Source organism: Passer montanus, unplaced genomic scaffold, assembly GCF_014805655.1.
Source record: "Passer montanus isolate IOZ18808 unplaced genomic scaffold, ASM1480565v1 scaffold4, whole genome shotgun sequence".
Lineage (NCBI taxonomy): Eukaryota > Metazoa > Chordata > Aves > Passeriformes > Passeridae > Passer > Passer montanus.
The window spans coordinates 6,909,132-6,921,876 of NW_024368818.1; the positions used below are offsets into that span (position 1 = coordinate 6,909,132).

At 38.7% G+C, this 12,745-nt stretch overlaps 1 protein-coding gene across 2 annotated transcripts in view; it reads right to left on the reverse strand.

The window, feature by feature from the left end:
- Window positions 1-239: 239 nt before the first annotated feature.
- The window catches only part of ELMOD1 (ELMO domain containing 1), a 44,131-nt gene continuing 31,625 nt past the window's right edge, over window positions 240-12,745 (reverse strand). For both annotated transcript variants that reach the window (XM_039718674.1, XM_039718673.1), the window contains 6 exons: window positions 11,155-11,284; window positions 7,931-8,064; window positions 6,643-6,711; window positions 4,248-4,298; window positions 2,620-2,753; window positions 240-1,823 (listed from right to left, as the gene is read on the reverse strand). In XM_039718674.1, coding sequence (XP_039574608.1) covers window positions 1,651-1,823; window positions 2,620-2,753; window positions 4,248-4,298; window positions 6,643-6,711; window positions 7,931-8,064; window positions 11,155-11,284 — 691 coding nt within the window. In that variant the 3' untranslated portion in view covers window positions 240-1,650. The remainder of the gene's footprint in view (window positions 1,824-2,619; window positions 2,754-4,247; window positions 4,299-6,642; window positions 6,712-7,930; window positions 8,065-11,154; window positions 11,285-12,745) is intronic.

Genomic DNA, 12,745 nt, shown 5'->3' on the forward strand with positions numbered 1-12,745 from the left:
AAATCAATGGTATTAAGTTGAACATGCATAGTTTTTATTCCTTGTATTCTCATGCAAAATATGCAAATGTTAATATTTCCAGTTCCATATTTCCAGATTAATTGGAGAAGACTAATTATTGCAACACCCATAAAATTCTGCTGATTAACTAAATGAGTGCAAGTTTCTAGCCATGTAGAGATGTCCTGACCCACAGCTTGCATTTCAGCAAAGAAATGAGACAACTTAAACCCAAGGAGTTTCCTAGGAAGTTGATGTACTTCCATTTATTTATTTTTATTTTTGTTAAATAAAGTAATGGCCCAAGCAGTAACTAAAATGATATAAAGCACCTTATCTGAAGAAGTTGTGATCACACTTCATCCACAGGAGTACCACAGAGCTGTTACAATCCATTTTACCTGATCCATTAAGTAAAACATTTTTCCTCTGTATTGCTGCATATCTCAAAAATAAAACCCACAGTGCTTCAGTTTAGAATGATGTATAATTTATTCATATATTCACAAGTAGTTGGACACTACTCAATTTAATCTCCATATGCAAGTGATTTACACAAACATATAATACTAAAATTGATTGCTTAGAAGGTAAAAAATACCATGGGTATGAAATGCCATGGTAGATGTTCAGTATACTACACAATCTTAGTGTCTTTTATTCATTTATGGTTTTAGAAAAAAGGCAGTTTGCCATTTTGAATTTTTTTATAAGTAGTCTGGGAAACACAAGCAGTTTTGTTCTAAACCTTCTAACCAATTATTTCTCCCAGCACTTAGGAACTGAATTAACAACCAAAGCAACATTTTCAGTAGTTCAAACAAAAGATACATATTTTTGCTTCCCTGAATTCACCAAGCACCACGTGACCAAATCATGTTGCCTTCCAACGTGTGACACAAAGCACTAACCTCTGTATATCCAAAGGAATGTGCAGGAATCTAGACCATGCTTCAGCATGGTGGTGTTGGTGACAACAGCCTGATGTTATAATTTTTGGCCCCTGCCAGTATCTGTTAGTTGTGAATGTGTTCACAGCTCACTGTGTTAGCATCACCAGACCATTTGGTATTCATGCATTTGATCGTAATTCTGCATAAACTCTTCTCACTGAAACTTGTATCTCATAAGCCTCATTAATTTTGCATTAAGCATATAATGGTTGCATGGAGAAAATTGGACTTAAATGTGTTTGTCTGAATTGGATTAAATTACATTATCTTCTAGATGAGGTCCAAACATATATTTTGCTTGAAATGCCAGCAGTTATCTTAAAACATATTGAGAAGTTAAAAAGCTTTCACAATACAAGATCCAGCTACTTATTCCACATATACAAAAACACTGCTAGAGAAATACAATTCAATTGTCAATGCTGAATTATGAGGAAAGTCTAAAAAAATAGAAAAAACTCTGATATCTGGACATCAATTCAGAAGGTAACACTGCATAATGAGGCAATATGAGCACCCATTTAAAATGAAAAATCCCCAGCAAGAGAAGCATAAGGGGATCGTGTGACAAAAACAGATGAACACTGCGCCAAAAGCATGCACACGATTGCCATGGTCATTCAGTATGCTAGTGATGGTCTAACAGTGATCTAAACCAAGAGTGAGACGGTGCTTCCAAAGCAAATCAATTGAGTAACTACATATTGATTAAACTTTCTGATGCAGCAAAGTGAGGACACAGAGCCATCTCTGGGTTCTGGAGCTGTCTCAAGATTCGCTTGTAAAATTTCTCTCTGACACGATTGAATTCCATTATGTCCAGTGGATCCTCATCAATCCAGAATTTGTGGAATTCATGCATTAAGTAGCCTGCAAGACAATACAAAGGAAGGAGAGATAAATACTGCATGTAAAGATGACGTATAACATTAGAAAGTAGCCTGGAATTAATATTTATGATCTGCACAGAGAATACTGGTCACTGAGATCTGACACCTCATGACACTGGGCAGGAATAAGACTAAACCTATTCTGGACAAAGCCAAAATTGGATGAACATTGCACACACTGGCAGAATCTCTCACAAGTCGTCTTGACATATGGATTCACAAACTGAAACATAAAACCAGGGAGTATAAAACCAGGGAAAATGCTACAGGTGCTCATTAGCAGTTCCTTGCCTACACATTGAAAAATATTAGAGGCGTTACACCCACTGTGCAAAGATGAACAGCAGGACTCTGCTGTAGCAGGGATGCTCAAATACAGGGGAAAGAGCTGTCAGAACATTATTTTGGTGGTGGAGCTGCAAGGGTGGGGAGTAACACTAGAATGTAGATGCAAGTATCATATGACAATTGGATTTAAGGGGAAACAATATTCAGACACTCCTTAAAGCACATTTGCTTTCTCCTTATTATTTAAAAAACAGGAAGGTCACTTGGTAAGGTGCTTAGCACATTTTTTGTTTGTGTTTCTTCATTTGTTTTACACCTTGGTTTGGAAGTAGTGTCCATCACAGCTGAAGAGCTGAATCCAAGCATCCTAGACCGGAGGGCACAGTCTCTGCGCTGTGTCAGTGACTTTATTTCTTTTTTTTACTTTGGGCAGTAGTATGTTAGCAGAGTACCAATCACACATTTCCACCCCTTGCCCCGGCACTTACAGAACGTCTGCTGAAAGTGGGTGAGCGTTGGTGCTTCTGGAGCAACATTGTAGAAATGGGTCTTCAGAGCCCCACTCACCAGCAGGTTGTATGCAAGGTCTGTTATGTTAATGCCCACGATGGCAAAAGAGTAGCTGTAAGGAAAAGCAGGAACTTTTGTTGGGAGTTCACCTTCTTTCATCACATTTTAAGGAACACTGATGACCCTGATGTTGCTGATTTTGTGTTACTGAGATGCATTAATTCTCTCCTTTGTGAGTTTCCAAGGTGTGTGTGGGGTGGAAAGCAAGGAAAACATTTATTCTGCATGCTTTGTACAGAATTTCCCTTGGGAAATACATGGTCACAGTAAAATCAGGAATTTCATCACTGTGCCAGCATTTTCAGTGGACAGTACTGATAAATTCCTACAAAATAAGAACAAGCACAGACACCCCAGTGCTCCTGCACTGGCCTCTGAAACAGGGCAAGGACTCCACACGGTGGCCACGGCTGCAGGGTGACCCATCATTTGTTATTTTTAAGCTGGAGTTCCCACTGGAACTCATTACCCATAGTTAGGAACACCAAGTTTCAACAACCTGTCCTATAAAGACATTCATATGGCTAAAAAGCCTGTGAAAAAGATCCAGTTGAGCCACCTCTAATTTCTACCTAAAAGAGAACTAGAGACAAAGGCCAGAAAACAGGCAAAATCCTAAATCAAAGCATGCTGGAAACAGAAACAAGAAAATCAGACTCATTAAGCAAACTCTGTCCTGCTAGGAGATATTAACAAGTGAAATATATTCAAGCACAACAAAACTCAGAAACTGGAAGTTAACTTGTAAGGCTGGTGCATAAAGAACTTGACATTTCTAGCAGTGACTGTTTCCCAAGGAAGCACATAAAGATTCACACGGACATTTAGTCATAAAAGCAAATATGTTTGGATATTCAGTGATTGAATTTTTTTCTCAGCTAAAGACAGCTGTCTTCTCTAGACTGTCTTGGGTATTTTTTCAACTATCTCTATCAAGCAAACAGAAATATTTTTCTTTTCCTTTAACCTTTTTTTGCATTTCAGGAGGGAAAGAAACAAACCAGAAGTCCAGAAGTTAACTTCAGCATGAAGTTAACTTGCCTAATAGCAAGTTTCAAAGAAAAATTAAATCTGGGCAGTAAAATCTTGTATTACTGATTTTTAGATACATTCAGAAGGAACATCCTGTACCATGAATAATGCAGTTATACCAAACCCACTGTTAAAGAAGAAAAAAACCCTCTGTACTATTTCTTTGCTATTATATTTTCCTAAAAGCAGTTCTGAACCTTGCTTTGACAGCAAGAAGTGAAACTTGATCATGTCATGTGCTAAAAATAATTAAACAGATATTAATCATTACACTATATATAGCACACAGAGAAAGCTTCTCCTTGCCACAAAATTTCTGGGTTATTTTTTTCTGAATGTAAGTTGAATTGTTTCTCCTGTAATCTTTGATCAAAATCAAGGTGTGGCAGATGTACATATGCTCACAGAAATTTCCTTTAAAAAATAACTAGGAAATACATTTTCTCCCTCAAATATACAGCATCATTGTTACCTGCTGTGTTTGTAGCAAATTAAAAAAGGTCTTTAAACTTACCCAATTGCCTTATCAAACTTTTTCTTCTCCCATTCAGCTTTGCTAAGTTGGCTGAGAAAGAAAAAATAGTTAAAATCCAGATATTGCCAAACATTATTAAATTATAAATATTTTCTTTGAACTTCTCTAATGTTATAATATTGACTGAACAAGATATTTTATCTTCTTTTACATGGCTAATCTCATTTAACACTCCTTCTGACTGAATGGATTGATATAAATAGACTTGAAATGGGTAACTGGTTTAGAGCACTGCCAACAAACTTGTCTCACCATTACAAAATGCACCTATGTCAATGCTCTCAGTAAAAACTCATTGTTTTCTAAATTGACCACAAAGGTGACCCACTTCAGTTAAGCTCGAGCTGTATAAGAAGTTGAAATTACATTTAACTAATCAAAGATGATTTTAGCTCTTTTGTGTTTTCAGAGATATTCATGATACTCATCACTGATGATGAGGCATGATTCACCTGAGGCAGCAAACAGGAAAATACTCCTCTGACAGTAAGCTTTGATGACTGGCCAAATTAGAAATCTCTCAACAGACAAAGGTAAGGAACAGTGTTTCCTATTATTTGGCATGATAATGCAGTGCTTTTCAAGGACACAGAAGACACCTCCCTTAAAATAAAATTAGTTAGGGAACAGATTGATTTTTAACTAAATTTCAGCTCTTCAACAATTTAAAAGAGCTGTGTGATCCAATCAGTCAACACACATCCCACTAACCAGGTTTGAGTCTACTGAAATGAGCAAGTTTAGCAGAAATCATTGCCTGCATTTAAAACCAGCTAAAGGAACTGACCTTAACCAGGGCCTACAACCTTGACATGGCTGTGGGAATTTTGCCCTACTAAGGCAAATCAGAGTTCGCAAGCTTTAGGTCCCAAATTATAGACAGGCATGTATGAAAGCATTGTTCTTAGACTATTCTTGAACTTCAGTAAGTACATATTACACTAAAAACAATTCCCTGAGCTTCATGTAAATATAGTAAATAAAAAATGTTGTCATTAATTACTTAAGATGCTAATAGATTCATACCCATTGTGATCTGAGGGTTACTAGCTGGAGTGCATGAGGACAAAACTTCAGCTCCTACATATCTTTGCATGCAGGATTAGACTATTATTTGCTCATCCTCTAAAATCTGAGCCATCTTTGTAGCCTGTGAGATAACACCAGTTAGAAAACCCCAGGTAAAGTCTGAATAATAAAGGTGGCACACATAGGTTGTGGGCAAGCGAAACAGTTCAACTGGAATAGAAAATCCATTGATCATGATCCCATCAGAAAACAGCACAGCTGCTAAGCAACCACATCAGGAAGATCACCATGGGCACCACCTGCAGCATCTATCTTCCACTGAATCTCAAGGCATAGAAATTCTACAGGCTCACACTGCACTCCAAGACTGCCTTGGTAATCAAACATGCAAATGAAGCACATTAATATGTTCCAAGGGCTTTCTGTCACAGAATTACCATTAAGAACTCAACAAAAAGACCAAGAACCCTGAGGAGATCAAAACCTTCAGGATTTAGGTGTTTGAACCAGCTTTATGGATATCAAACATTACTGGCAGAAGAAAAATGTCTTTTAAGGAAACTGATTTCTATGTAACTGGCTAAGAGGCCTCTACTCCCCAATAATTGTGGAGTCTCTTATTGACAAATTACCTACAACACAGTTTGTGACACTTGAAGGTGCCTGAGCTCTCAATAGTCAGGACAATGGAGTAGCTACTCCCAAAGGAGTAGTCAGATTGGAACCACGATTAGTCAATATAGACAGAACATGTGACTATAAATAAAAGGGCTTTTCAGCTCTGTTAACAAATATTTGGCCCAGACTACTTATGATTATCAAGGCAGTCACTTTAACTATATTAAGCAAGGTGGATTTCATTTTTGATATATAATATGTTCATATGGACCCAGTGTTCCCCTGCCCAGTTTGGGTCAACTCTAAAGGAAAGAACATGGGTCTCCCAGTGTTGCAACAAAGACTTAAGTTTATAACACACCAAATTGTAGTTTGACCTTAATCTACACGTAGTGTCTCAGAAAAAAGAAAAAAAATACCTTAGTTCCTTCTTAGTGACTTCCCTTTATTATGAAAAAACACAAATTAAAGTAAAGGTAAATAAAGACACAAAATTAATTTGAAATCAAAAGTGAAAACATTTAACGCAGCTAAATTTAATTTCCAAGATTCAGAATGCAAGTTTGCCTCTTGCACCTGATCAGCTTTCAGGATCATTACTTTAAAACACACAGCATGTGGCAATACTCAAGGACATGCCCAACAAGAGAAAAAAAACCAGCCCCCTTCCTCAAAGAAAGCCTGCAGAATGCTCTCTCAAGTTATTGTTTCTGGTCTCAAGCATTACCTGTATTTAGGGTGAAGAGAATCAGTGAGAACTTGCTGAGCTATCTCAGTGTCCCATTCAGCAAAATACCTGCAGACATATATGTTTAGGGTGAATTGTTTATAAAAAAACAAACAAAAGTAAAAACAAAAAAAGCACCTGAAGTCATATTAAGCTGACTATACACACCTTTCTAAAGGCAGGTGCATGTGTTACACAGTATGAGTAGCATCTGATGTGTTAAACTCATTAAACTGCCACTGAGACCCCCAAACTGAAAGATTAAAGCAGCCTCCATCTCCAAGTGCACTCTTCTATGAGTTGAGTGGATGTGCATTACCAGAATCTCCTCTCTACCCACCCTACAGAAAATCAGTTGTTTACAGCTGGAGCATGCCGGGTGCTGAGCTCAAGAGAAAGCAGTTCAGGCTTCTTGATCTGGCAGATTCATTAAGCAAGATAAGAGTCATCACAGAAGACTAAGAAATTAAATACATGGTAGGGATTAATTTCAAATGGAAGTTCAAAGCCAGAGTCAAGAGTCCAGATCCTCAACTGAGATTTACTAGGGAACAACATACGGGCAGAGGATGATTTATGTCCTGCAATCTGTAAAAGCAGAAAATACTTATTTTTCGCCTCGTAAGGAGAAGTTATTTTACCAAATGTTTCCAAGTTATGTAACTGCATGCAGCAAATACAAGGGCTGGAGAAAACAACAAGCATCAGTCAATTCCCAAATTACAAAGCACAGCTATGGCATTAACACCTGGTGGGCATGAGATGGGAGAAAAAAGTGATGTAAACTCACTGCTTAATTTTGAGTATTGAAAAACTGAAGCAGTAGTCAAACTATGTAAATCTGCCATCAGTGACTGCATATCAAGTGTTTTGCTTAAGAATTCAGCACGAAATTCCCAAAGACAGCAGCTGAGCAGCAACATAACCCTCCCACCTACATACTTCCAGGGCATTTTGTTTAAGGAGATCTAGATACTGGTGAAAATATACTTTACACTTTCTTTCTGGTAGGAAGAGAGTGCTAACTCACTGTGTCACAGAGAAACTAAAAAAAGGGCTTAGCAAGTGGTATTACAAGGCTGAATTAGGAATACTGAAAGAAAGGAGACCCCTTTGAGAAGAGAAACACTCCAAAAATTAGGCTAGCTAATAAATTCCTTCATTTCCTTAATATGAAGTCTCTAGCACTTCTACAAATTATTCCCATAGATTTGCTAAAATCTGCAAGTAATGCTGCTTTTCATGACTTCAGACACATGGAAACCCATCTGCAGAGGGACATACTTACACCAAGTTATATAAGCCCAGGAGACCCATTCCTCTAAAGTCTGTTTTAGGATCGTCACCTTGGAAACCAATTTCACACCACTGCTTCGAAATCCGAGCTTTCAGCGGTGAATTCGGCTTCAAGCATTTCCACAACTGGGAAGATTATAGGTGAAACATCATTAAGTTTCCACGTAGTAAAGACTTTTTTTTCTCTTTTCAAACCAAGCTAAGTTCTAATCACTGAACAGTACCCCAGCAGTTCTATCCCAGCAATCCAAACACAAAATCAAATGAAGTTCCTCTGGATGTGCGTCTGTGGGGGAAATCCCAAACTGCTCTGAAGTATTGCAGACATTTCAGCCCTACAAGACCCTTCTGACCTCATCACAGCTACTCTAACATCTCACACAAAAACCTGCTTTGCTCATGCTTTGTGCATGGAGGTGGTGTCTGCCTCCATAAGCACAGAGACAGCAATGGGATGGAATTTGGTTATAAATCACTGACAGAGCAGCAGAGCAGCTTTGAGTCTCTGAGGCTCTTCAGCAATCTTTTCTCTGGCATCTTTTGCAAGTCTCTGGAAAGATTATAAATCAAGAGACTTGACTTGGCTACCACAGTGTTGAAAAGCAAATTGAAGAACATAAAAAAACCCCCAAGAACCTCCATACATGGATAGCATGTGCACCATCATATTTAACTAAGGGAAGACTCATTCATTGATCCCACATAAAGAAATGTCCAAAGTGATTTAACAAGCCAGGTCATCATCTGGAACAAATCCATTTAACTGCACTGGTCCAGCAACTTTAGTGCCTAAATATCATGTTGCTATGCACCTAAAAGCAGCCTAAATTGACATATGACAAATGCATACCTTTATGCACACCTCCTGTGCCATATCACAAACTCACCCTTTTTAAAGTGTATTAAGAAATCAGAATTTAGAATTAAGAAAGTATATTAATCATCAGTCATGAGTTGGTGAGTACATCCTCAAGAAAATCACTCAGACAAAGCCTACCCAAGGGAAAGAGCTTGTGCACATTTCCCAAATAAAAGCAGAAATTGTTTTAATTTTAGCAATTCTAACTGCATTTGAAATTAAGTGCCCTGGGAAGGCTAAAATCTTAATGATTTCACTTTGTAATGACTGCTTAAAGGATCATCGTTTAAACCAATGTTCATCCATCAACAGTAAATACAGTATTAATCATTAGTACAATCACATTAAGTTAATCTTTCTCTCATTCTTAGTGCTCTCCTGATAAACATGAATAAATGATAGCCATTAGGAACCTGAATTACCCATTGCAGAGATCACTTAGCAGAGTATCTAGAAGGAATGAAAACCAACCAGACTATTCTTACACAGCGAGGATTATAAAATGAATTAAACCCTTGGACATATTTCCATTTGACATTTGCAAAAGTAGAACATCTATGGTAAACAAGTGCTAATACTTAGGTGAAACTGATATGTTTTTCAACATTTTGAGTTTGCATAATGTTGAGTGAACTGCACTGTTTAATCTCTCCTCAGACAAATGCTCAGTTTCCATTCTGCTTTTATGCTTGTGTAATTATGTTTTTAAAGCACTTACATGACCACACATCATTGCTGACATGATTCTCAGGACCTTGCCCTTGCAGGCTCCATGGCAGGGAGAGACTGAAGCCAGCTCCTTGGTCCTTCTCACCTATGATCCCATCCCCAGACCCTATGTGCTCTCTGGGCAATGTAGATGCTTGTATTTAGGGTATTTAGGGATGGTTTCCTGGAGCCAAAGACTCTCTTTAATCTGCAGTGAGGTGACTGGTCTTTTCAGCGACCAACACTGTAGGCTGCCACCTGGGTCTCTCACCTGCAAGACACAGGCTTCCTCAATGGGTACATCTGTGTGTTTCTTTAGTTAAAATTCACTCTACTCCCACAAATTTGTGCATTTGGATGCACAGGGGCAGGACTTGGACAGGAGGAGTCCATCTGCCTAAGTTTACCTGATAGTTAGGTAAACTCCTTCAGGGCAGCTCTGGATTTGGACCATTCCTTGGTGAGACTCCTACCTCCCATCGGCAGGCAAACCTTAAAGGCAGCTTTCCAGACTCCAACAGGAATCCTGACTATCTGAGGCATTTTTAGAAGCAGTTACTTGCATCTGACAGTGCTTGTATAATATACCTACTGGAATTTTTGGAAGACCAAGTAATTATGGTAAAATTTCCAGAAGCTCTCACTGTAGTTTGTGCAAAGCCTTGCACTGCAAGCTACAGCATGGAAGACATCTTCATCATCATCTGGTATTGTTAAAGTCTTCAGTATTTTTGTCTTAAATTGAAAAAGAAACTCCCCACAACCAAACAGGTAGTATGTTTTTATAAGAACACTGTAAATTCTCTAAGAAGGCATTTTGCTCATAGCCAATAAGCTCGCTATCAATTATTCTATGTTTCTTGGTATTTCTCTGAAGCATCTTTCAATAGCTACAGTTGAACTAGAATCAGGACCAGGGCTTGCTATTAGACTGTTTTCCAGAACCTTTATTTTTTCATCAATTTCTTTCTAGTATAAGAACTCTCCAGCCTTTCCTCTGCTTATGGCTTCAAGATAGAAAAATTGCTTTTATTATCTGCTCCAGTGCAAGGCTTTCCTGAAAGCATGAAGGAAGTAAAACCCAGTTGTTAACCCAGGTTTTCCTGACTCTGCATGTGTTATCAAAAGAATAGTTTCATTTTGTGTTCACTTGAAAATACATTTGGTAACTATAAAGGTGTAAGTCATCAACTCCCACTCTTCCATTCCACACAACAAAAATAGATGTTTGCCATTGGTATACACAGACATTGTCCTCAAAAATACAAGAAATTGAAGAAATAAATTTGTAATTTGGTTAATAGAGGAAAATACCCTCCTTGTGTTGGAGAAAGGTGTACTGAAGTAGGACATAAAGCCACTTTTCCAGACCTCACTGCAGATAACAGCTGTGTGCTCTAAGACCTGCATTACCCAGTGCCTAGATATAGCCCAGCCAAGGGAAATGTATTTATCAGCCAGGGAATGAGCTGCCTGCTTGGCAAGTGTTGCACCCAGACCAGATGATAATGCTGTGTGGTCTTATCTTAAAAGAAGTACAAGATGGAGCAAGGTGACAACAGCTCTCGATGTTTCAAAGAGGTTTATGAAGCAGGCTTGGAAGCTGACATGAATAGAGGATGCCCTCTAAGCACCTCTTCAGCACCTACCTTCAGCAGCATCTCCTCGTGCTGTGGATTCTCCGAATCGTACGGCTCTCGGCGCAGCTTCTCCACCTCTGCAATGAGATTTCTGTAGCCCACAATCTGCAGCAGGCATGCCTGAAGAGACACTCCCAACCTGAGGGTGGGGGGAACAACATATTCCACCTCAATCACATACAGCTAAGTGACATGACTAGTGTTACATCCGTGAACTGATAGTCTTACACTTCAGTTGCAACAGGAAAATTTCCAAGAGATCAATATCACATTAAACAAGGCATTGTGAAGGGCACAGTCTCATTTAGTGCCTTCCTTAGATGATAATATTTGGGATATTTTAAAACTGTGAACGGTGATTTTTCACATTGAAATCACATTATAACTATACACAGCAGCATTGAATGCCTATAACAAGCACATTACGGAATCTTTCTCCTCATTCCAATGACAGCTTTTCAAACAATTCCCTGGGATCAGAGATGCGAACTTGAAAAAGGCTGAGAAGGGAAAGAAAACTCAGCAAAAAGCTAAAAATAATTGTTTTGCTTCTGTGCCACTAAAGCTAGCATAAAGAAGCCAAAACCCTGCAGTAATATAGTTTCAAAGATCTGCCTCCAGGCAGATTTGGCTTTTGTCTCATGTTAAGAATCATCATAATGGTTCTCTTTTCACTATAATGCAGATTTTTGTGTTTCCTTTTTACATTTTCTGATGCATCAATAAAAAAAAAAAAACAAACCCAACAAACATTAAATAACTACCCTCAAAAAACCCTAAAGCAAACTAAAAAAAAAAAAAAAACCCAGAAAATTCTGCACCAAACAACATCTTATGTTAAGATTTTATAATACAAAATATAAGTCATGCAGTATACAACTGCCATGCTCATAGAAATATTTGCTTATATATGGGAATAAGACCTTTAATATTTAATAGTGTGTAAAATTATCTGACCACCTGGTATGAATTTGGAAGGCAAGCTAGGTGTGCACCCTTATTCCTCTGGAACACAGGCTGCACTGATATTAAGCTGCACAGGTTCCTTGCCGGTTGTGCTTGATACACTGAAACATTTTGTTTATTCTGTAATACTCTTAAATTTTCTGAACATAAGGATTTTCACTGCTTGTCTTTTGATGCAGGTCCTGCTTGTCTAAACTGATCTCCCTCTATGGAAAGGTGACCTGCCTAGGACGAGGGAAAGGATGTGAATGTTTTCTACCTGGACTTTACTAAGGCGTTTGACAGTGTTTTCCTCAGGATTCTGCTGGAGCTGGCAGCTCGTGGTTTGGGTGGGTGCACTGTTCAGGGGGGTAAAAAACTGCCTGGATGGCCAAGCCCAGAGAGTGGTAGGGAATGGAGATACATCCAGCTGTGGGCTGATCACTAGCTGTGTGCCCCAGGGGTCAGTTTGGGACCAGCTCTGTCTAATATCTTTATTGATGATCTAGATGAGAGGACCAAGTGCACTCTCGGTCACTTGGCAGCTGATACCAAGCTGGGTGGGAGTGTTGATCTGATTGGAGGGCAGGAAGGCTCTGCAGGGGAATCTGGGCTGGCTGGATCCATGGACCAAGGCCAATTGTATTAGATTCAG